The 26,237-nt window shown below is 43.3% G+C and overlaps 1 protein-coding gene across 3 annotated transcripts in view; it reads right to left on the reverse strand.

Annotated features, from left to right (window-relative positions):
* LOC117430458 (rab GTPase-binding effector protein 1) overlaps positions 1-26,237 on the reverse strand; it is a 73,873-nt gene that overhangs the window by 20,820 nt on the left and 26,816 nt on the right. For 2 of the 3 annotated variants that reach the window (XR_009308950.1, XM_034050496.3), the window contains exons 5-14: positions 24,991-25,110; positions 23,611-23,746; positions 22,054-22,232; positions 21,702-21,809; positions 18,830-19,324; positions 17,938-18,042; positions 8,868-8,984; positions 7,813-7,911; positions 6,065-6,205; positions 3,050-3,239 (exon numbers count right to left, since the gene is read on the reverse strand). Coding sequence is in view for 1 of the 3 variants with exons in the window: in XM_034050496.3 (XP_033906387.3) it covers positions 3,050-3,239; positions 6,065-6,205; positions 7,813-7,911; positions 8,868-8,984; positions 17,938-18,042; positions 18,830-19,324; positions 21,702-21,809; positions 22,054-22,232; positions 23,611-23,746; positions 24,991-25,110 (1,690 nt within the window). In the remaining 2 variants the exon portion in view is untranslated. Of the gene's footprint in view, positions 1-3,049; positions 3,240-6,064; positions 6,206-7,812; positions 7,912-8,867; positions 8,985-17,937; positions 18,043-18,829; positions 19,325-21,701; positions 21,810-22,053; positions 22,233-23,610; positions 23,747-24,990; positions 25,111-26,237 lie in introns of those variants that run through there. The other variant, XR_009308951.1, reaches the window with a different exon arrangement.

Genomic DNA, 26,237 nt, shown 5'->3' on the forward strand with positions numbered 1-26,237 from the left:
CTCACTCCCTGTGCAGTATAATATAGATTTTAACCTAGAAAGCCCTAAATGGATTAGTACCCAGTTATTTACAGGCGTTACCGATCCCGTATAGCCAAATCGCACTCTTCGATCACAGGATGTGGGGCTGCTGGTTATTCCTAGGGTTAACAAAAATGACCACGGGAGGAAGAGCTTTTTCATGCAGAGCTCCTAAATTATGGAATGCCCTCCCTTCTTTCATCACGGAAGCTGGGACTGTTACAGTTTTTAAGTCAAGACTGAAAACATACTTTTATAAAACAGCTTTCTTATCTTAGTGGGTTCTAATGTAACTTTTACATTTATGTTTAACTATATGTATACCATTACATGAGAGTAGGTGTTAAAACTTCATGCTGATATTGGACCCTCGCCAAGATAAGCACCAACTAAGACACAGCTTCTTTTACTATAAACTAATGTGATCCATCTGCGTTTCCTTCCATCTGATGATGTAGATATCCTTCTGCCTGGTGTTGATGGCTGAAGTGTAATGCTGGCTCCAGGGATCAGCACACACAACAGCTGCAATACTGACTCCAGGGATCAACCACAGTGCGGCCTCCCTAGCGTATCAGCATGACAACCGTCTGGACTGAGCTGAGTAGGGTACTTCTCTGGGGTCTTCAAGTGGGCACCTTCCATCCTTGGTGTTTCGTCGACTAGCCCACAACACCTTAAGAGGGATCAACAGTGATTCCAGCGTCCCAGCATCACCCCCCTCTGTCCCCCACTCAGCTAAGCCTAGCTTACTTATCTTCCTTTACATCAATGTTGCTATTTTTCTACTGTGCTTGAGGTCCCTACCCAGAATAAGCTGCTTCAGATAAGCTCTTCACTATGCGTCGCAACTTTTGACCACTGGATCCTATGTCTCATAGAAACCGAGTTGTGGAGTGTGCCACAACTCCTCAACAACCCACCTCCACTGGGTAAACCTGGACTCTCCATCCTCGCTGTTCCGCTTCAGCAGCTAGTTGAGCATACCAAAGTTTCTTCCTTTCATACGCCTCATCCACAGTATCCTACTATGGCACTGTTAACTCTACCAGGTGAACAAGGCATGCTGATCCAGACCACAAGACAATATCATGTCGAAGGTTAGTGGTGGCAATCTTCCAGCATTTTTCAATCTCTAGCAGCTTCCAGTTGTCCTAGACAAGTTTTGGTTTTAATAACTTTTCTAGGAGGTTGCTCCCCTGGACGGAGGAATGTTGTTCTTCGTGTGTCATATATTGCTGACATTGGTGGCAACCTGTTGGTCATGCTGAGCTTGTCTTCCAATGCCAAACATCGCAGCATCTGGTCATGACACCAAGTAAACCGTCCTTGGCTAAGACCCACCCAAAATGTAAGTGCCGATGAACACAAAGGACACCACGGATCCTCTCCTACCCATAGATTAAGGTTCTGTGGTGATGGGAGAACATCATATGTTGACCTGATGAGGAAACTGATCCTGCTCTGTTCCATTGTCCATAGATCTCGCCAGCCAATCTTATATTGTTCCACACTCTCCCATCTCGTCCATTCTCCTTGCTTTATATATATATATATACACACACACACATATATACACATATATATACATACACACACACACACCTATATATATATATATATATACACACTGGATTCTGCCGAGTCAACACTCCGGGGGCGTAGAGTTGACATTAAGGCAAAAGTGGGGGAGCGGCGTTGACTCAAGACAGGGGTGAAATAACAAGCAATATTACTGTACTATTTTTAACAATCAGCTAAATATATTACATTTAGAATTAGGCATGTTTAAAATTCAAACGTTAAAGCACAGCACACAGTTACACTAAAGAATCAAGACGTGCAGTTACAGCACATCGGCAGAAACATTTCGATCAGAAACCTACAAAGCAGCAGCAGCAGCAGCTGCTCAACCTGGACTCTCTGCTGCACCGAGTGACACACGCAAGAGAAAACATGTTACTTTCGTTTTAAGTTTTGTACGTACATATACCTGTTTACACACTAGTTTCTTTTGAAATGTTTATTTTATTATGTCAGATGTTTGATATGATATGCTTGAATAAAACTTTTGAGTTATATCCAACAGTTTGTCTTTCATTTTAATATTAATGTTGTTTAAAATGTAACCTTCATAATGACTGCCGGTGGTGGTTTTAGGTATAAGTATAACCGTGGCGGTTCTAGTGTTAAATGGTGAAACACAAAGTAAAGGGTTTGCCTGAAAGAAAGGGTGCTGTTTAAGTCCACTGCAATGTAATTTTAAAAACACACATTAACCTGTAAAAGCTAAAGTCTATTGTTAAAAAAAAAAAAAAAAGGATTGCAGCTTAACAGGAAAGTGTAATCAATCGGACACAGAGATGATTTGATTCTTATAAGCGGTTGATTCTTAAAAGCGGACCGATATGATTAGAATTAGCAAAAGTGTGCCTCTGCGCATCAGCAGTTTAAATACAGTATACAAATGTCAATGGTGCTCACTCTCTGAGGACAACACATCAAATCAAGTCCTGTGTAAGCAACTTGTTATATGATCACAGTTATGTTTACTCAAGGCTGCAGAATCCTACTTGACTACAGTATACTTGAGAAGCAATTGTCTCATGAGGGTGCCTAGTTTAATTGCTGTGCAGTGCTGCGTAATGGCCTTTGAATTAAAATGACATTACAGTACAGTATTTTACTGTCAGGACTACCACTGCATTTAAACATCTATGGCTATATATTAAATAAATAAAATAAAGTCTGGAAACAACATAATATTCCAATAATGATTTTTTGAAAGCCTTGGCTCATACTTTGTAAAATAATTCTTAATTGCTAAATGTAAACTACATACATTAGAATGTAGGTCCTTAAAAGACATTAGACTTGCATCACTGTTACAGTCCACAGATGTACTGAGCTACATAAAAAATGTTAAGTAATAAAGAACAAGAAAACACAGACTTCCATTTAAACCCTTATGTACAGCTCATCTTATGTTAAGTTTACTAAACCATTTCTAATGTGTTTTACAACTCACCAATTTCCTCTTTGCAGCTGTCGATCTCCAGCTGCAACGTCTCCTCCAGGTTCTCTTTGAGACACTGCTCCGCCTGTATCTGCTCCTTCAGAAACAGAATCTCTGCCTTCAGCTTCTCCTCCAGGTGATCGGCTTCAGTCCGCAAGCACACCATGTCCTCCCGGTACCGCTGAACCAGGGCCTGTAGCTCCTGACCAGGGACACACGACACTTCACTGCTTTATGTGCAACATGTTACAGCTGTTCAATGTATGGCAGCATGTGTTACAATATTAAAGTGTAGCTAACAAAATAGTTTTACATTTTCCCCGCAATGCAGATTCATACATTACGTAGGTCTCAACCGAGCCGTTTTGAAAGAAACACGTTATAGACAACATGTGTTTTCATTTTAAGCATGATATCGAATACTAGCTTAAAGGATTCTGTTTGCAAGCCCTGCTTTTAGACTGTCTTGCACTTCCTGGGTCATTTCACCTGGAGGGTGAAATTGTCCCCACCCCTTCACAGGTTTCTTTCCTGTCAATAACCAATCGGATATAACCCAGAAGACACTGCTGGGGTGAAGTACCCAAGGAAGTAAAGCAGTAACAGACTTCCTGAAAGGCAAAGCTTACTTTCTTTAACCTAGTGTAGTGCCAGATATATCTGTTCCAAAATGAAAATACATGTTTGCTATAACACGTTTGTTTAAAAACTGCACATCTGAGACCTGTGTAACCAATGGAAACTGATTAAGATTTATGGGATTTGTTTGTTAGCTACTGTGAAGACTGTTTATTATTGTTAATACAATTCCTATCAATATGTGGGTCGAGCTTTTAAAAGTCCACTTAAGTGGATTATAAATTGAAAGAACTCGTTTTTTCTGTTTTACAAAAGAGTCTTGCTGTGAAGAGCAATCAGATATGACTTTGTTAAACAAATTCAAATCTTTATCAGATTAAGTATCGAACTTCAAACAAAGCGTTTCACACTTGTAACAAATTCCTAGCTACGAGACATTGTGTCTCCGAATGGATATTGAATTCGAAATCTGGTCAAAATGGTGTCATACTGCCATCTGGTGGACAATGGAGATGGTTCAGTTTGTAATTAAAATACATTGGCTTCTAAGAGACACACCTATTCTCAAATCTTATAAAAATTCAAACACAGGACATGATGGTGTCTACTTAGTAATACTAATTGCAATGTATTAACCCTTTGCAGTCCATTTATTAAGTGTGCGTCAGGTCCAATTTATTTTCACACTCGCAGTTAATTTTAGACGCGCTGTTTAAAAATATTTTTTCCACAGTCAAACGGGTTTAAATGGCCCTGCATATCAACAAAGTACTCACTAGGCATCTCCAGCCCCACCCCACCCTTTCGTTCGCTATCGCTTTCACATATGCTAAGAAATAAATAATAATAATAATAATAATAATAATAATAATAATAATAATAATAATAATAATAATAATAATAATAGTCTTACATACCGATCAATCATATCCTTATCACTCGTTTATCACCAAACTCCTCAATAATGCGATCCAAGTCATTATTTTATTACTATAACATCTCAAAAAAGCTCTTCAAATGTCTGTGATAGTGTCTGTGCGCTGATTCAGTAACAGCCAGCTTGTTTCCTTATGACCGCCCCTATGTGATGCCCGGGGCAAGTATGACTATTCATGAGATACGCCTTTTTTTTTTTGTAATCGGCTTGTCTCGGCTCCTGTCGCTCCCACTCGGCCATTGAATGGTTTTCTTGGCTTTTTCCGGAGAAAAAACGACTAGAAACCCGTTTTATGCGTTTTTTGATGATGTCAAACAGGGTCCGACAATGGACCGGATAGGAATAATTGCAATGTTGGACCAGGTCCGACATAGGACCGCAAAGGGTTAAACATGTTAAATAATTGATGTGTCAAGTATTTAACATGTTTAGAATGTGTCAATACAATTATTAGATTTATTTAGCGTATTTAAGACATTTCATGATAAAATATGCTGTGCAAATTAACTGTTTAAATGACTTTTAAGATTTCTACAATCTAGATGATTTTAACCAAGTAAATGCAAAGACGCCCACAGTGATTTATAAGGTGGAATCAGACTAGCTGCAAGATTCTGAACCAGACATCTACCATAAGTTGCAGGATTCTGAATATCAATAGCATGGGTATTTTTGAGGTCTATAGCAAGCAGCACTGCAGTTTAGCACATCACTGATCATGTGCACACTGAAGAACATTGTTTTAATGTACTACAGACGGTGGTACTGGTGAAAGACTTTAATTACTGGAAAAACTTTTGTATAAGTCTATTTTCTAGGTATTTTTAGGGGGTCTTAAAAAGGGGGGAGCAATTTATACACTGGTATGACCTATAGGCTTTTTCCTGAAATTGTTGTCTCAAAAAAGGGGGGGGGGGATACTTGTACACCGGGTTTTACGATATATAAGAAACTCGATTCTCTTACACTACAGTTTCTTGCAATGTGTGGAACTTTTGGACACGTGTCTTCTGTAGCATCACCAGCTGATCATTTTTGTCACCATAGGATCTACTACCTTAGGGATTTTAAAACATCTTGTGAGAAGATGTTTTTTTTCAGAAATAATTTGCTTATGATGTTTCTGACACAAGACAAAGTGCATAGTTTGCATAGGAATCATCTAATTCAACAGTCTGTCACATTTGCAATATCTGGTATTAACTATAGGTAGCTTTAGTTGAATCTACACCCAATAAGATAATACAATTATCAAAAACAAGATAATAGTATTAGTCTGCAGTAATCTGGCAAGTTTCTCCTACCAAAACAGAAACACTGCACCAGAGAACAGTATGGTTTGATTTGAGATTGCTTAAGTAGCTGGCAACATGATTGTTTTCCAATAACTGTCTGTCCACCAAATCAGATTGGTCGTTCAACAAATGCTATGTCATTTAAGCTACAATATTTGGGGTCTTTATTAATTCAAAAGTAGGCGCTCAGCTGGCAGGTGCTTCTGTAAGCAGTACCTCGGCTGCAGTGGGCACGGTGAAGTTCTCTTGTTGCTGCAGGGTTAGGTGAAGCCGGTGCTTTCCCTGCAGACTCTCATTGTCCCGTTGTAGCCTGGCCAGCTCCTCTGCCACCTGCTCCCGAGACTGCATCAGCAACGCCTGTACGGACAAGACACCAGAACCACAACACGGCAGCAACTCAGGAATAATCAGAAAGGAACAGTCATATTGGCAAAGCAGAAGAAGTGTGTTTCTTAAAGTGTGTTCTGCTGCACTACAGTAAAAATGTCACTTTGATTAGGTATTTATAACCACATAACATTGCAGTTCCCTTATTGCATTTGTATTTTAAAGTGATTGTAGACCAACAAATAATTCCACCACTCTTACAGGGTGGGGACTTCCATTTAGTTATATAGGTCTCAAATGTGCAGTTTTGAAAGACACACATATTATAGCAAATATGTATTTTCATTTTGAAACATAATGGTACTGAACATCTCTATTTTGCAATGTTTCAGTTAGTGTTGCCCCCGCTTTGTCACCTGGAGGGTGAAATTGTGCCCACCCCTTCAACGGCTTCTTTCCAGGCAGCTGCTTCCCCTACTGACTGCCTTGCTTTCAGCCAGTCAGGCTTTGCCTGAAGACAATGCTGTGGTGAAATGACCAAGGAAGTGAAAGTATAACATATTGGTTGTGAAAAAGGTAGAGAAAACTGAAACTTCTGTTTACCTAAAGTAGGAACAGATGATAGGTTTTAAAATGAAAATACACATTTGCTATAAGATATGTTTCTTTCAAAATTGCACATTTAATCCCTGGAGCCAGCATCACCGCTGTTGTGTGTGTTGATAGCCAGGGAGGCCACAAATTGGCTGATCCCTGGAGCTATATTGCACTTCAGCCATGAACACCGGGCCAATAGGAAATCTACACTACCTGACAGAGGAAAAGCACCGGAGGCTCATATCTTACTTCAAGGTGTGCAGGTGTTGCAGTGAAGCTACGTCTTGCTTGGTCCCCACCACTACTATCTCATTTTATCTTGGTGAAAGTGGAGTGCAATATTAGCATGAAATAAATAACAGCTACTCTCATGCAATAAGAATCATGGAAGTGCAAAACAGGTAAGATTTATGGAATTATTTTATTAGCAAGAACTACTTTCAAAATCAGCCACTGTTTAAACCTATTTGTTGGGGATCATACACTGTAACAAAATTATAACTTCCCAACATAATTAATGCAAAACGATGACTTGTTTAAAAAAAAAATAAAGATAAATATTTGTAACAGTATATTTATAATGAGACCTTTCGTTTTCGGTACATTAGGAAAAACAGTAAAATGGCAAGCCTTCTTGTCAAAATAATTGGTTCATTTAAAGGGTTTAAACTGAAAATAAACATCATAAAACGCCATAGTATTTTACTTTCTTGCTTGATTTTCACCATTTATAATATCTTAATGCATCATAAACCATTGTAATTTAATACTGGATGTGAAAATCTATTTAAAATGTGATCACTACAATACTAAATTAAGTCTTTTTTCATTGAAAATGTGTATGATAGTTTAAACAGTACATGACTTGCGTTTTAACCTAGATGTAAACATACATTTACAGCCTTAATGGGAACTGCACTTCAATGTCCATGCAGTTTTATTGTTTTGAAGGCTCTTTAAATGACATCCCATTATTAGAGCAGTGGAGAGGACCCTGTGATTACACTGTGGAAAGTCTTGCAATGGAATGGCAGGCTTACCATCTGCTCCTGTGCTCTCCTCTTAGCCTGAGAGAAAGCCTGCTGTAAGGTAGTGAGCAGAGTCTCTGACTCCTGGACACGCTGCATCAATGTGGAGACCTGCAGTCCAATCACAGCAAACATGACCAATGTTTTATCTGATTCCTCCCTGGTTTTGGTTAAGTGCAATTGACTACAGCTAAAATGATTAAAACTACTGTAAACAAAAACAAAGCACCCCCTGTGCTAGCTCAGATTGAACGGTTTGTAAACATGCTGTAAAATGGATCTGTGTGGTTGATATGGCCAGGGGCTTGAAACAATGTGGCACTGCAATTGCTTATTGTTTTACTGGACAACACTTGTATTGTAATTTCATTGAAAGAATCACAGAATACAACAGTATATCAACTGTAAAGTTCTCAAAGTGTGTGGTCTGTATCAATGATATAGCCAAAGGTTAAAGATTTGTATTTATTATTATTATTATTTATTATTATTTTTTACAATGAATAAGCTACAGTGACCTACATTCACAGCATGTAGAATGGTTCATCATTTCTTAAAAGCCCAGATTCATTAGCCCAGAATGCATGCAGCTTGATTCCAGTAGGTCTCTAACATACATGCAGAGACTTCCACACCATCCCAACTGGTTTTCAACAACACTTTTTTTATAGTTGTTTTAGGGATGCTAATGAAAAATTGACAATTGAAAATACGATTGTTTCACATTTCTTAATTTCTGTTGCTTATAATTTGTCTCAGAGGCTGCTGTTTTTTTCTGCAAATAGGGTGAATTTTTCTAATCCCCCCTAATATATACATGCCATTTTTGTTTTTAAAGAATGCATGTTGTGTTATTCTTACCATGCAGTTGCTTGAAGCTTTACAATAGCACAGTTGAGCTATTCTGTTGTGTGACTGATACTAAAACAGTATGGTATGCAAATATAATATTTTACTAATATTTAAACTTTGAAGTTGAAAAGAAAGCAAAAAAGGTATTTCGATCACCTGAACTGAAGGTTGAAAAAAGCTATTTGTAAAACAACTAAGAGATTACGTGTCGTCACCTTGGTGGTGGTTTCCTCGTTGCCCTGCTTCACACACTCCTCCAGCTCCTGCTTGTCCTTCAGTGTGCGCTCCAGTTGGTCGTTGGCCTGTCGCAGCATTACCTGCAGCTTCTTCACCTGAGAGTGAGCAAGAGAGAGTGTTTATTTCTCCAATCCTATCTCCAGTTATCTTGAAAGGCCTAGTTCTACCAGACAGCAGTGAAATCAAACCTGCCCATCCTTCATTTCCTAATGCTTTCCATGCACTACATTTACATGCACAAGGAATTGATCCTGTTGTGATTGTTTTGAACCCAAAATCAAATGTAGAGTTTACATACCACACTCAATTGGGTTGGGGGAATAAATTAAACCCCCGCCAGAATTCAGACCTAACAGGTTAAAATGCAGAATATACAGAGGATTTGGAATCTGACTTCTCAAATATGTAGCTTGAATCCAATTAGGGCTTTGGGACATTTTTGGTGAAAGGTGATGTGCAAATGCAATTTGTTTTTGTAAATTGGAACATGCCCTGAATGATTCTGCCAGATGAAACAAGTATCTCTGACAAACACCCCTTTCCACGACTGTAAACATAGATTCTGATTTAATATGTTGTGCTAAGGAATGTAGATAATGGATAAACTGCTCTAGGTTTAAGGAATGATTTAATTACTTTCTCTCTTCCAATAGTCTGCCTTCCTTGCTGTCTTGTTACGGTATTAGTTCCTTCCCTGCCCAAACCTCAGAATTGTAGAACTGTTCTTTTATGTTTCTGTCAACAGACCCCAACATTGCGTTTCCCACTTGCCAAAACAAAGCTAATTGTTGTAAACCAAACTGAACTAAAAATGTGTACTCTTTCTCTTTCAAGAAAATTCTAATAAAAAATGCATAAAAATTATTCTGAAATAATAAAATATGTTACAACCAAGTATAACAAAACCTTCCCTTCTATGTCTAAGTAAAAGATATTTTGTTGTCATGAGTGATGAGTGTGGCAAATAACTATATTACTCCGCAACCCAGCCAAATAAAGAGCTGTTTTACCGTGAACTGTCTTGTGTCTATTTATACTGAGCACCGCTTCACCACTACACCTGCGCACTGCAAACCACTTTGCCACCGTAATGTATTTAATTTTCATTGATGTCTATATTTATTTGCACAAGGCCCAAAGGTCATGTTGCTGTTTTAAATTTACTGTTTCAATTTAAAATGAAAAGTATAAACTGTATTAAAGTAGACAGAAACCTCACTGTGATAAAATTAGTAAATAACATGACCTACGCTGAATTTCAAACTTAAACCATTGCCCTGTGTTTTGGATACAGCCACGTAGTGCATCCTCCTCTATCCTTGTCCATCTGTTTGCCTTTTTCCACAACATTACTGTGATCTCAGGCGGGATACACATTTGTCAGCCGCGGTCTTTAAACTACGTGCCACGTATTGTAGCAATTCCCATGCTACATAATGTGGGTGTAAGTCTCACCCACCTATCCCTTTAATTAGGGTCAGTAGCCTGGCCAGGTTAAAACTTCATTTCCCATAGTTCCTTGCAACCACCCTCTGTTTATCCTCTCTCCCCATTGGCTCATTCAGATTTCCACTGCTCCAATCTCAGAGCTCCTTAGTAGCCATCACTTCTATTAAAGCTGGCTAATCAGGCCTGAGGGAGACTCCCTTTCTCAGAGGAATCCATTAACCTACAGCATTTTCTTTACTTAAATTTCAGTGAATCCATTACCATCCTTAGATAATTCTAGTGCATCAGTTTATTTTCTTTTGTTGCCGCGCTTTGTCTAAACTGCTCTTTTTGTTTTCATTGTTACTTGTTTAAGTTTAGCTGTTTTTCTAGGTCTGTTTAGTGTTTGTTGTTTTATGTGTGACAGCCTCCATTTTTTCCTGATCCTCCTGATTTTTTCCAAACAACTTTTCACCATTCAACTCAACACTACTGGACAGTCTCAACAATTTCAACGTACTCAATGTTTTCAACCTTCTACAATCACCATCATTTCGGGACACTTTGCTGGACTGCCTTATTTGTGGGTGAGATCATTTCTTTTTTGTTTGGATTTTTTCTACTTTAATTTGATACTTTGTTTCCTGTATTTTTTTGTTATTTTGTTACTTTGTATGTGTAACAGGGGGAGACCTGTGCTGACTCTGCTGGTGTGTTCACAGTGCTGCAGGAAGAGGGCAGCAGTTGTCCAACAACCGCCTGTCAGTCATGGCCGTGACACGGGGAGGTGGGAGAGGGGGTGTGTGGACTCTCCCTCTCTCTGAATGGCTGGGAGGCGGGTCTTGGGGTGATTGTTGGCCCTATAAGATAATGCTCTACTGTTTCCTCAGGTCTGCCAGATTTTAATGAATGGGCCAGCAGAGACCCTACGGACGGACAGAGCGGGGCTGGAAGAGAGCCGCGCGCGACTTGAAAAGAAAAAAACAAAGACACCGCGCACAGAAAGAATAAGTGTAGCGGGGAAAATAAATGGGCAGAACCCCAAATTGTATAGCGTAGCGAGGGAACAGTGGGAGTGTAGGACGGAGTCCCGGACCGTGCGGCTAGCGACGGTTGGGGTTTGTTTTGGCTGCTGAGTGCAGTACCTTTATTTTGTAGATTTTGTGTATTTGTTTTTGTTTTCTTTTTGCCTTCTGTTTCTTATGATTTGTGGCAATGGCAGGTGCGCTATAGGTGAGCACTGAGACACCTTTACCATCGTTGGTAACAACGGTGTCTCAGTGCCAACTGGTGGCGAGAAATAAATAGTGCACCCAAGGGGTGTTTAGAAACCAAACTTTCTGTCTCCGGTGTCAGTGATTTCCCCCACCCTTCCACACGTGGTGTCAGAAGTGGGATTCACTGGCATTGCCCATTAAAAGCAGTGCAACCCCAGAAGGAGCCAACATGGATGCCACACAATTTGCGGCGATGATGGACCTGTTACGTCAGACCCTCACTGCTGCGGTGCAGGGGGCTGCTAGACCCGCAGGTCCAGATCCCAGGTTGCAGAGACCCACCAAAATGACGGCTGATGATCGCCCTGAAGCCTACCTGGAGGTGTTCGAGGCTATGGCGATCTCGGCCGGGTGGGACCAGGCACAGTGGGCTACCTGCCTCTTAGCCCAGCTGACGGGAGAGGCACAGGCAGCCGCGAGGGCGCTGTCCCCGGAACAAATGATGGATTACCCCACCCTAAAAGCGGCCATCCTTAATCGGGTGGGGGCCACGCCAGAGGGATATCGGCGAAAGTTCCGGGAGGCGCAGTTTTCGGCGGAGGAGCATCCCAGAACCATAGCCCACCGCTTAAAGGATTACGCTCTGGGCTGGTTGAACCCGGACGCGACCACCGAAGCCAGGTTGGTGGAGGTGATCGTGGTGGAGCGATTTCTGGAGTGCTTGGCTCCGGGACCTCGGCTATGGGTACAGCGGCAGGCCCCTGCCACTTTGGACCGGGCGGTTGAGTTGGCAGAGCAATACCAGGCGGCGGAGCCAACGCCAGCGAAACTGTCTGGACGAAGTGGGGCTACCGGAACGTTCCCTCAACTGGCCCCGGAGAGGGCGAAGGGACTGGGGGGACGGGGTAATCGAGTATTTGGTCGGGGGGTGTCGGCGGGGGCTCCCGGCCCGGGAACTGGGGCAGGGTGGGGTTACCCACGGGCTGCTGCGGTGTCGGACCGGGGTCTCGCGCGGACACCTTATCGGCGAGCCCCTGTTATGGCTCCGGTATTTCCACCTGTTGCTGAAGCCTCGGGGAGAGAAATCAGCCCACCGAGGTGTTGGACGTGCAGGGAGGTGGGCCACCTCGCCCGGGACTGTCCGGTGATGGAGTGTGACCTCGGCCGACCAGGTAAGCACGTTCAATTACCTCAGTCACTTCAGCACAAGGGTTTTGTTATTCCTGTGACCGTGGATGGTGCAAAAACCCAGGCTCTCCTGGATTCAGGGTGTGGTCAGTCTCTAGTACAGGAGAGCCTAATCTCACCGGGGCATAAACATATACTGGGACGGGTGCATATTAAATGTATTCATGGGGATGTACGCTCCTATCCCAAGATCAGTGTGAATATGACGATTGGCCAGCAAGTGACGCAGGTGCAGGTAGGATTATGTCCTCAATTGCCAGTGCCGGTAGTTCTGGGACGGGACTGTGAGCAGTTTAAAGATTGGTTAGCTGCCCTGACAGCCCCGTCCTCCTTATTGGCTAAGAAAGAGGAAATAATTGGAGAGATTTTTCCCTTTCGTGATCCGGAGTGGTTTTGTCATAAATTTAAACCCCGTAAAACTAAACGGGAGCGTCGGATCGCTAAGAATGAGGGCTGGCAATGGAGGGGGTTGGAGAAGTTTCAGGTGGGGGCGGTTGGTGAAGAGTCTGGGGGGGAGGCCGCGGAGCCAGCGCAGGGGTCTGGCTCGGCTGCCTCTGCTCGGGACCGATCTGACCCCGAGTTGGAAGCCATGGGAGCTGATTTCTTAGCTCGCTCCCGTGACTTCCGACTCGAGCAAGGGCGTGACGACGTGCTGGGCAGACTCTTTGACCAAGCAGCTGTGGTTAATGGTCGGGTGGTCGAGCCCAGACGCGCCGCCACGTACCCTCACTTTGAAATCAATCGAGACCTTCTGTACCGTGTTGATAAATTACCCCAGACCAGGGAAGTGCGTCATCAGTTGCTCATTCCTCAGCCCTTTAAGGAGGATTTGTTGCAGCTTGCTCACGCTATTCCCCTGTCTGGTCATTTGGGAAGGGACAAGACTAAAGCGAGGCTCGTGACACGGTTCTATTGGCTGGGGTTGGATGGTGATGTGAAGCGTTTTTGTGAACGATGTGGAGAATGTCAGAAAGCTAGCCCTAGAGCCGTCCCACGCGCCCCACTGGTGCCATTGCCCCTAGTGGAAGCTCCGTTTGAGCGTATTGGAGTGGATATAGTGGGTCCGTTAGAAAGGAGTGCGGCAGGATACACACACCTATTGGTTATTCTGGATTACGCTACGTGTTATCCCGAGGCCATTCCCCTCCGATCTGCGTCCGCTAAATCTGTTGCCAACGAGCTCGTGAAGGTTTTCTCCCGGGTGGGAATCCCCAAAGAAATACTGACCGACCAGGGTACCAACTTTATGTCTCGGCTAGTCCGCGGAACATGTAAACTTTTGGGTATTAAGACCATTAGGACCTCGGTTTTTCACCCTCAGACTGATGATCTTGTGGAGCGATTTAATAAGACCCTCAAGAACATGTTGCGCAGATTTATTGATAGTGACGTGCGCTACTGGGACCAGCTGATTCCGCCCCTTCTCTTTGCTATCAGAGAGGTACCCCAGGCGTCCACCGGTTTTTCGCCATTCGAGTTGTTGTATGGACGGAGACCCCGGGGTGTACTCGATCTGGTTAGAGAGATGTGGGAGGAACAGCAGGACAATTCGACTAATACTGTCCGGTATGTGTTGGACCTGCGCAAACGTCTGGAGTCGGTGGGAAAGTGGGCGCACGACAATTTGCAACAGGCTCAGCACAGACAGGAGACCCAATATAACAGGGGGGCTCGGTTACGCACGTTTCAGCCGGGGGATAAGGTGCTTCTATTGTTACCCAGTTCAGAGTCCAAACTCCTGGCGAAGTGGCAAGGTCCGTTTGAGGTTACACGCCGGGTTGGGGCGGTGGATTATGAGATCTGCCAGCCGGAGCGACGGAGAGAAAAGCACATTTACCATATCAACCTGTTGAAGCCGTGGTTACAGCAGGAGGCTTTGTTAGTGGCGCAAGCAGATGACGTCACGGACCTGGGACCTGATCTTTCTGTGTTGGCGAAAACAGGGTCGGTACAGATTGCAGAAAATCTGACACCAACACAGAAATGTCAGGCTCGGGCGCTAGTGGCGGAGTTTCCTGATGTGTTTTCTCCTGTCCCGGGGCAGACTCGAGTAGCCCATCATCACATTGAGATTGAGCCGGGGGCGCCAGTTCGCCAGAGGCCGTACCGCATACCTGAGCGTAAAAGGCAGGTAGTGAAAGCGGAGATTGATGAGATGCTTAGACTGGGGGTAATAGAAGAGTCCCAGAGTGACTGGAACAGTCCGATTGTGTTAGTGGATAAGCCGGATGGATCAACTCGATTTTGCATTGATTTCAGGCGAGTTAATGAAAAATCGAAGTTTGATGCTTATCCCATGCCCAGAGTAGATGAGTTGCTGGAGCGTCTTGGCACGGCTCACTTTATCGAAGGGGTACTGGCAGATACCCCTGACTCCGGAATCCAGAGAGAGAACGGCGTTTTCGACTCCCTTCGGGTTGTACCAATTCAGGACCATGCCCTTTGGGTTGCACGGAGCACCAGCCACTTTCCAGCGGATGATAGATCGCATTTTGCGGCCCCATCAGCAGTACGCCGCTGCTTACATAGATGACGTGGTGATCCACAGTGAGGATTGGCCGGGTCATCTGCGTAAGGTAGCGGCGGTATTGCAATCCTTGCGGGAGGCTGGGCTCACTGCTAACCCAAAGAAATGTGCCATTGGGAAGAGTGAGTCGGAGTATTTGGGGTATCGAGTAGGGAGCGGCCAGATCAGACCGCTGATTGCTAAGGTGAAAGCCTTGGCTGACTGGCCGGTCCCTACGACCAAAACCCAGGTGCGCTCTTTCTTGGGACTATCGAGCTATTATAGGAAGTTCATCCCGAGCTTCGCTACGCTTGCTGCTCCCTTGACAGACCTCACCCGGAAGGCTGCCCCAAATACGGTTCAGTGGACGGAGCCGTGCCAGAGGGCCTTTCTCGCCTTGAAGCGTAGGCTGTGTAGCAAGCCAGTGCTGTGCAGTCCTGATTTCGGCAGGAGGTTCACCCTGCAGACGGATGCGTCAGAGACAGGTCTCGGGGCAGTGTTGTCTCAGGAGGTACGGGGAAGCGAGCACCCGGTCCTGTATATCAGCAGGAAGCTCCTGCCCCGCGAGAAAAACTACAGTACCATCGAGAAGGAGTGTCTCGCGGTAAAATGGGCAGTCGAGTCACTCCGGTACTACCTCCTGGGACGACACTTCACCCTGATTACAGATCATGCCCCCTTAGTATGGCTTCACCGGATGAAAGATAACAACGCCAGAATCACGCGATGGTACTTGGCCTTGCAGCCCTATGCCTTCAGGGTAGTCCACCGAGCAGGGAAACTGCATCAAAACGCAGATTTTTTCTGTCGGGAAGGCATGGGGTTGTAGGATTTTCGAATGGACCGGTGGTGCCATTCTGAGGGGGAGGATATGTAACAGGGGGAGACCTGTGCTGACTCTGCTGGCGTGTTCACAGTGCTGCAGGAAGAGGGCAGCAGTTGTCCAACAACCGCCTGTCAGTCATGGCCGTGACACGGGGAGGTGGGAGAGGGGGTGATTGTTGGCCCTATAAGATAATGCTCTACTGTTTCCTCAGGTCTGCCAGATTTTAATGAATGGGCCAGCAGAGACCCTACGGACGGACAGAGCGGGGGCTGGAAGAGAGCCGCGCGCGACTTAAAAAAACAAAGACACCGCGCACAGAAAGAATAAGTGTAGCGGGGAAAATAAATGGGCAGAACCCCAAATTGTATAGCGTAGCGAGGGAACAGTGGGAGTGTAGGACGGAGTCCCGGGCCGTGCGGCTAGCGACGGTTGGGGTTTGTTTTGGCTGCTGAGTGCAGTACCTTTATTTTGTAGATTTTGTGTATTTGTTTTTGTTTTCTTTTTGCCTTCTGTTTCTTATGATTTATGGCAATGGCGGGTGTGCTATAGGTGAGCACTGAGACACCTTTACCATCGTTGGTTAACAACGGTGTCTCAGTGCCACCTGGTGGCGAGAAATAAATAGTGCACCCAAGGGGTGTTTAGAAACCAAACTTTCTGTCTCCGGTGTCAGTGATTTCCCCCACCCTTCCACAGTATGGATTTCAATTACCCTGCTATTACTGGGCTTGTTGGGCCTACCTGTCATTTTCCCACCATTGCCATAGAGACTGTTAAATGTAATTGTTTCCACAAGTCACTATTTTTCATCTGTATCTATTTATTTATCCTTGGTCTTTATCTGTGTGTGTTGTGTTTGTGAGTGTGGGTTTATTGGAGACCCTCCGGACACTACATTCATTTCTATTTGGTGATACTGTTTAGCCTTCTGTTTGTCCCTACATACTTATCTGTACCAGCTTTATTCTTACCTGTTACCTGCAATTATTTGAATTCCTTTCTTATCATTATTCATTTCATTCATTTGTTCATTTTTTCATTTGTTGACATTATTGTTCACAATAATAAACCGATTGTTCGTGAAATTGACACCTCTGACGTCCCTGCTTTTGCTGTCTGTCACTCTTGCTGACTTATTTAGTTATAGGAATAGGGCCAGTAGTATCTCCTTAGGGAGGACAGTGCAACTGCTTTTCAGTTGTGCAGAGTGATCGTTACAGTATGTTCACTTCTCATTGGTCAGTTTCCCTTGTTAAGTTGTGTGTAGCTCCAGGATCGGATCAACATTACAGATCAGTGGAGCCTGATCCAGATCCTCATAGTGAAACACCATCTCATGATCCGGCTCCAGTGATCCCAGATCCCATCACATTTTTCCATCCATTGGCTTCAATACTGACTAGTAACTATACCAAAACATTTGCGTGAAAAATAAGTTTTAGTACTCCTGCAATGTGAGGGGACATTTCCCCATCATTGAAAAGGTGAGGGGGACGTGTCCCCTGCGTCCCCCGTGTAAATTATGCCTATGTATACACCCTAAACATTTTCTGCTTGTTAGGAAGTACTTTTAATATTATTTACATTTTGTTCTAACATAACTAAATACAATGCGACTGTGCTACAATGTTAGAAGCATAGTAAATGTAGGCAGTTAATAGGAAAAAATGCAGAACAAGCCTTGTGTTATAAACTGATACACTATAGTAATTATCTTGTGGAGATATGCAAGGAGTAAGATCTCTGAAACAATTTAACCATGTTAAGGGGATGATTTCACAATGACAAATGTAAAACATTCAAAGAGAACACAGGCCTTTGTGGTTGCTAACAGCAAACTGAATGAATGTGAATGAGGCTGTGTTGAGAGGAGTCAGTCTCACCTGGTCGCGGGTCTCTGCCTCCTGACCCTGGATGACTTGCAGCTGTTTCTCGTAGTTGGAGCACATGTCACAACGCCGGCCCAGCTTTCTGCCTGCGTTCTTCACCTGCAGGACAACAGCACGGTCACAAACTCCAATTTACTGCCTTTATCTCCCTAATATCAAATTCACAGTGAATGCCACCTCACCTAGGGCTGCCAAGGCCAATAACTCAATGATCCCTAGGAGGAGAACTGGGGTGGGCAGGGGGCCACTTGTTGTAGTGCAGTCTGCAAACTGGAATGAACTTGATAATTACGTGAAGTGTACTGAATATCAACAAAGGTTGAAGAATGTATTACATAAGAAATTGCTTGTACATTTTGGATGTAACCATGTATAAAGGAAAAAAAAATCTATTTTTAGTACAGTGATTCACCTAATTTGTATATTGGACTCGTGGCTCTCCTCGTTTGTTGTTATGCACACAACTTAATTATTGGCAATCAGTAATTTAACATGATCTACAGATTGTGTGTATTTAATAGAATAGCCTAATTAAGGGGAACCAGTTGTCTTTGTGCAAGGGTCGGGTACTTTATTTCAGATGTATTTATTTAACCAGGATAGAACCCTTGAGATATACATCTCATTTCAAGGGGGTCCTGATTTTGTGTGTTAATTTATGACATGGTTAAATTGCACAGCTACAGATGAGGTTGAAACACTAGTTGTCCCTTTCTCTCTAGGCTTGTCATCGCTTGTCAGACAATATAAGATACTTATAAAATAGCAATGAACGTGTGTGTCTTTATCTGTTCACAAAGTACTGCACTGTGTCAGCTGGGTAGTCATGGAAATGGATGCAGCTTGTGTGCTCAACTTCTCTAAAAGCAGTGCTCAGGTGTCTGACCTCCTGCTGCAGCAGGTTCCACTCGGACTCGCTGACCAGCCGGTACCCTGAGGCGGGTAGGTAGGCGTTCTCGGGGGCCTGGGAGATGCTGGAGAGCAGGGAGGCGGTCTCCTCCTGTTCTGGAGTCATGGCCTTGATGGCCTTCTCCTGGTCTTTGGTGAGGAGGAAGGCCCCGGAGGAGAGCTGGAAAGAGCCAAGGGAAGCTGTATCGAAGTTCTCAGCTCCAGCAGAGTCCGCCCCCACCAGGGGCCCGAAGTCTGACTCATCCAAGTTCCCTGCTGACTTGGCCTTGTTACTGTGATCCAGGCCTCTCTGCAGCAGGGCTCCCCCGGGCGCTCCCAGGCTGTCTGTGGACTGGGCTCTGCGCAGTCTGTCTTTGAAGAGATCTCCTGCACTGCCATCCTGCTTCCCTTCACTGTCCACATCTGCTGGGCCCAGGATCTCAGTGTCAAGGGAGTGAGCCGAGCTGTGGATGCTGTGGTTATTGTGAGCATGCTGAGGAGACACAAGAGTTAAAAGGAGTTTAAAGGAGTTGACAAAGTTAATCCTAACCAATAGGTTATTATGTTATATAACACACTGGTGAAACCGCACTTGGAGTACTGTGTTCAATTCTGGTCACAACAGTACAAAAGGGACATTGTGGCCCAACGAAGATCAACCAAACTAATCCCAGGGCTTAAAGGAACAAGCTAAAACAACAGCAGACTGAAACAAATTAATCTATTTAGCCTAGAACTTAAGAAGAATTTGGGAGGACAAGTCTTTACAAAGGAATTTACAAAGTTAACCTGAATCATTAAGAACATAAGAAAGTTTACAAACAAGAGGAGGCCATTCAGCCCATCTTGCCCGTTTGGTTGTTAGTAGCATTGATCCCAGAATCTCATCAAGCAGCATCTTGAAGGATCCCAGGGTGTTAGCTTCAACAACATTACTGGGGAGTTGGTTCCAGACCCTCACAATTCTCTGTGTAAAAAAGTGACTCCTATTTTCTGTTCTGAATGCCCCTTTATCTAATCTCCATTTGTGACCCCTGGTCCTTGTTTCTTTTTTCAGGTCAAAGAAGTCCCCTGGGTCGACATTGTCTATACCTTTTAGGATTTTGAATGCTTCAATCAGATCACCGCGTACTGCACTTAATACTTTACGTGCAGTACAGAAATCAGGATCAGAAGACAGAGTTACAAATTAAGCAAAGATAGACTTAGGACAGAGGGTGGGAGACACTTCTTTACACAGAGTGGTGAGGGTATTGAAGATAGACTTAGGACTTTATATATATATATAAATTAACTAATTTCTTAAATTAATTATTAAAACAAACTAACGTGATTAGCCCAACAATTACACAAATCAAAAGATTGAATTTTGCATGTGTGATTTATAGTATTCACCCAGCTGCTTATCCCATGATTTCCATGTGGGGCGCAAGCGAGTCCAAATTTGTCACTCCCGTGAAAATAGCATGTAGGAGGGTTATATGTGCATCTGCAACATGCTTCAGTGAATAAATAAGTAGACTGTTGGTTAAAATTGTCTGCAGTTTTGTTTTTCACTGGCAGATGGCAGCAGTCCCTAAGGAATGTGCTTGACAGACATGCTCTTCTGTAGATAGCACAGCTGAGAGTGAAAAATGGATGTCTTCATCTACAGAAAATGAGAGGAGGATATTATTTCTTTTTTGGTGTTCCAGGGGGTTGTAAGGAAACCTTGTCAGGACTGGTACTGGGCAAAACTACCAATTTATGTATTTATTGCACCAACACTTCACAGATAATAATGCATATAGCAGCGATACACAGTACCCAAAACTGTAGAAGATACAATATATGACGTGATTGAAAATTTGCGATGCAAGTTTTTTTATGTATATGTGCTATGTGCTAGATAAAGACGTTAGCATTGATGAGAGTTTGAAGGGCGTCTGCTTTGAAATTATCACATAAAAAATAATTTTACAAACAACATTTGTGTTTTTATGTTAGAAAAACAGTCATGTTTTGCCAGTGTACAACGTATTATCAAAATGAAACCATGACGCAAAGTTAAAAGCATATTGTTTAAAATCAGTACTTAACTTCCCAATGTACGCAGTGCTCACACAGACCATGTTTTACGCCTCACGCAGACAATTCAGTTATGCTTACTGCTCAATGCAGAGCCACTTCCTGCTTCATTGGGTCACAGACGATATTTATGATTATCGATAATTTTTCAACGCGATAATTATCGCTGCAAAAAAATAATCGTGATTATCAATATTATCGATTATTGTTCCAACTCTGTGTTACTGCTGGTACTCCTGATTCTCGGAAAGCACACAATATGGTGCCGTACTGTACTACTCGTGTGTACGAAACTTCGCTTTGAAAGCAATGGTAGCGCAAAGGACAGAACCTTGACACGACAGGTATCGCATCATCATTCCACCATCCACCAAAACGTGCTGTGTGTGCAAAGCTTAGCAATGAGTAAACTGATTGTATTGTCGATTAAAACTGTCAAATTCTGCTATCATAGTCAGGCTTACATCACATGCAGTTAAAATGTTTCCTGTCTTAAGTATCTGCAGATCACACTATATGTGGGCGGATATTCATTCTCCAAGACATTATTAACATTAATATCAGCATTCTGTTCTGACTAATGCAAATCTTTGCATCTCTGTAGAGCTCACCTGCAACTCAAGGGTCCTTGAACTCTCAAACCAACAACATGCGTAAAAACTATATTTGTGTAGCTCTGTGTTTGTTTGTTGGTATTGGGGATGGGAGTGAAAATGTGCTCCGGACCTTGACCAAGAATTTTGGACCTTCAATAAAATAATTGAGTACCCCTGCTCTAGAGGAAAGTACAGAGTGCGGCTCACCTCATCATTAGACAGAACAATGAGAGTCTCCTCTCTAGACCAAGCCTGCTCTCGCCCCGTCTCTTTATGTTCCTTAGCTTTGCTGATCCTCTGCTGCTCATCCTCTTCCTGCAACACAAACACCAGGAGATTCCAGGTTAATGCACTTGCACATTCACTCTGCATGATCCTTCAGAGCAGGTTAATGTACTCGCACATCCACTTTGCATGCTCCTTCAAAGCAGGTTAATGTACTCGCACATCCACTCTGCATGCTCCTTCAAAGCAGGTTAATGCACTCTCACATCCACTCTGCATGCTTAAAAGTTATACAACAAACCAGATTTTGAAATACTCAGTGCAAGTGCTGTACCTGGTCCCTCTTCTTGATCTCCTCGACCTGGCGCAGTTGCTCGGAGGACAGCACACTCTCAATGCGTTGCATATCCCTCATCAGCAGCCTCTGTGACTCCAGGAACTGGTCATTGGCACGCTGCCATGTGTGCTTCAGCTGGTTATGCTGCTGGCGCTCCAGCTCCAGTAGGTGACACACTGCAAAAGGACAGGCAGTGGCAGGTTAGAGACAGAACTCACCCGCAATACATGTCTCAACTTTCAAAAGGCAGCAGTACTCACTCATTTCCAAACCCCTTTAATAGGGCACTGCTGGTTTCCAATGCATTAAAAAAGCAGTGCAACAAATGCATATCATTACTTATCTGAGCAGAACTTGGAGCAGGTAGTTGGGACAAACAAGCACTGGTCTTTCTTTTTTTTATATAAATATTCTTAAAAAGAAATGTATATATTCTTTTAAATTCCGTTATCTGAAGATACAGTAAGGTCACAATTGCATCCTGATATTTTTTTCAGATCCCCAATTTAGAATGTCCAATTATGTTCCCTCAGTGCAGCTACTTTACTCTCCACTACAGCTCAGGAGGTCAGTGGGTGCCCTTTTTATCACTTAATTACTTTAATACCCAGGAGCTCGACAGTGGATGTTGCCATGCTATCGGCCCCAGAAGGACAAAGGCCAGCCCTGCTGGTGTCCGCTTGATCAGTAGGGTACACTTTACCATGGTGAGGTGACGGATGATTTTGACTCCATGTGAAATCCCCTGACTATGACTCCTTAGCACCCTGTTGTGCTTTACCAAGTGAGCCTCTGGGACTTCCTCTTACAGTGTTTTTCATTACAAATAATAAAAAAAAAACATGTCACGCTAAAATCAAATAAATAAAAGTATTTTTTATTACACAAATTTTAAGGAAACTGATTAAGAAATCTAATCTAAAAGCACTCGTGTAGAGTGCAGGATGTGCCCTATAGTCTGGATGTCGTGAGTTCGAGTCCAGGCTATTCCTTTGCCGACCAAGGACAGGAGCTCACAGGGGGCGGCGGCGCTCAATTGGCCGAGCGTCGTCCTGGGGGAGGGGGGGTTAGGTCGGCCAGGGTGTCCTTGGCTCACCGCGCACCAGCGACTCCTGTAGTCTGGCCGGGCACCTGCGGGCTTGCCTGTAAGCTGCCCGAGAGCTGCATTGTCCTCCGACGCTGTAGCTCTTGGGTGGCTGCATGGTAAGTCCGCAGTGTGAAAAAAAGCGGTCAGCTGACGACACACGCTTCGGAGGACAGTGTTTGTTCGTCTTCGCCCTCCCGAGTCAGCGCAGGGGTGGTAGCGGTGAGCTGAGCATAATAAAATAATTGGCCATTCCAAATTGGGAGAAAATAATAAAAAATAATAATAAATAATTGGCAAAGACTAAATTTATAAAAAAAGAAATCTAACTTATAAAAAAGATATTTAATCTTGATTTGTAGGCTGTGCTCCTACTCATCGGGGGGAAGACCTTACTGCTCAGATATCTCTCAATAACAAGTAGCATTCGTGCCGGCCAACTACAGACAGCTAAAAGCAGCTTTAGACACCTTCATGTAGCTCTTTTCGTAGTTTCTCAGAGTCTTCTTGCAGCACAGATTTTTGGGTATTGAGGACGGCCACGTACATCTCCAGGTCAGTGCGACACGACTTCTCAGCCTCCAGGACATGGTTCAGCTCTTTCACCTGCAAGACAACAGAGCAGTAGACTGAGATTAGAGGACCAGGAGAGAGGACACTGAGCCACGGGGCAGTCAAGCACATTGTCTCACTATACATATTTTTATTAGGGCTGTCAAGTGAAAATCTCAGTTAATCTTGGTTTTAATCACATACAGTAATCCGTCTGGTATCTGCCCATCACATATCCGTCCTAACCGTTTATCTGCCATGATCAACCTCTTCAGCAACATTTGTTTATTATTGAACTGAGAAGATCAGTTTAGAGATTGTAGATCCCACCAAAGTTTTCGTACACTGTGTTGTATGTGCTCCCTGCGCTGCCATTGCTGGTAGTGTCACGTGAGCTGTTCAGTGCGTCTGTAAATAAATCTTGTTCGCCTGCGGGGCGTATCAACTTCGATCTCCTGCCTGTCACTCAGCAGCGAATGCACGCACACACACGGCTACTCTGTCACAAGCATTAATACCCTGTATCTTTCTAAACAAGGGATTTCGGGAAGCACCCTAATAAAAGCTGAATCTAAAAACAATAATTGTGTGAATAAACTCATTGTAACAGCTGTGAATGGTATTTAAAACAGGATTCATTTATCTGACTTTTTACATATCCATCCTTACTCTGGTCCCACTGCAGTCGGATATGCGACGGATTACTGTATTTAATTGATACAATTACTGAATCCATCTCATTCAAATTTGTTTTATTACTGCAATCATCATCGTCATCATCATCATCCAAAAAACAGCCCCATCATAAAAACCCTGTTTACTTATTTCTGGATTCATATTGTTGGCCCCTCTTTATGGTTTTATATTTATTATCATATTTATTTACACAAAATTATACATTTCTTATCAGTTTCCTTTAAAAGGGTATCCGGTATACTCAAACTATTTTTCATTGCCATTTAAAAAAAAAAAAAAAAACTATTAAAACAAATGTGATAATTGAAATAAAAATTTAAAGATGGTAGCTATCCACTTTTCAACAGCATTTTTATACAGGGTGTCCCACTGAAAGCAGCCCGGTAGGTAGAACAACGTACAAATAAATAAATACACCTGATGGAGCACCACAGACATGTACAAGAATTCTCGTTATTACAAACTCACTTTATACAGGAATGTCACTATCAACGTGGACATGGTCTGAATGCCAACCTCTAACTGAAATACTTACGGGGCTACTTTCAAGTGGGACACAGCCTTTGTCCCGCAAGTCTTTCCTGCTTGCTCACAGCACTTACCTTGGAGGCCTCAAGCTCCTTGACACGGTCCTCTGCCTCTGTCAGTTTGGCCTTGAGGGCAGCAATCTCACTCTCCATGGGCATGACCACCGAGCGCAGCTTCTCTGCATCCTCCTGTGCCTGAGGTGGAGCACACAAGGGCAGAATGTCATGTAAAGGTAGGACTGACTTCTCAAAGCATTTCACACTAGTCTACAATGTACTCTTATTTATTCATTTATTTTGTCAGACTTCTCAAAGCATTTCACACCAGTCTACAATGTACTCTTATTTATTTATTTCTTTTTGAAAAGGAGGAAATCAGAGTACAAATGCTACTAGTTTATTGTAGTTTTAGCTTTCTTTTTGGTGTTTGAAGTCTCTTAGCCCGTCGCACACACCCTGACTCAAGCCGCCCCGACTCATCTCAACTGGCTGTACAGAGTCTGGATTAATCGTAGCATTGTGCGTACCCTTAAAACCAAGATTATGCAGATTTCAGTCGGGATGTCTTCAGATTTGAAGATTGAACATGTTGAATCTTTTTCAGACGCAGTTTTGTTCAGATGTGATCAGTCTGTCTGTGTGCGGCAGTTGCCGACCAAGACTGACTGAGACAATTTAGTCATAAGGGTGTCAACCAATGGTGAAGCAGGTTTAAGTGACGTAGCTTGTCATGTAACTTGTCATACAAGATGGCGGAATATTGACAGCTATAGTTCCACACGTAAAAATACATTAGTCTTGAATTGCTCTGAGTGTCCCAAATTAAAAAATATCAGATATGTGCACATTTTAATTATTTTTTTTAGGCGTTTACTAATCAAAGGTAAATGATCAATTTACCTTTATTATCAATCTACTGGCAGCCTATATTTTCTTAATGCGCTAAAACAGAAGTAACCGGTGTGTCAATCTCCATAGTCACAAATCACAAGCCCCGAGATCCACACGCTGAGAAAAAAACGCCAAAGTCAAATAAAAATCAACAGGTTGGATTTTATTTACCACAGGCTAAAGTGTAGTAGACGTACTATACAAAAAGCCAAACACTGCCTGAATCGTTTGCACGGTGTAATTGGTCAATAGCTGTCTCCACCATCTAATCAGCAAACTCAACTGTGACGTCAAACCAAAACTGAGCACAACTGATCACAGAATCTGTGCATACTCAGATGAGATGAGTTGGGATGGCTTGAGTCGGTCTGTGTGCAGCGGGCTTTACACTAGTCCGGCTGGCAAGTTTACAGCGTTTTGTAAGTGAATGC

Source organism: Acipenser ruthenus, chromosome 26 (genome assembly GCF_902713425.1).
Source record: "Acipenser ruthenus chromosome 26, fAciRut3.2 maternal haplotype, whole genome shotgun sequence".
Classification (NCBI taxonomy): domain Eukaryota; kingdom Metazoa; phylum Chordata; class Actinopteri; order Acipenseriformes; family Acipenseridae; genus Acipenser; species Acipenser ruthenus.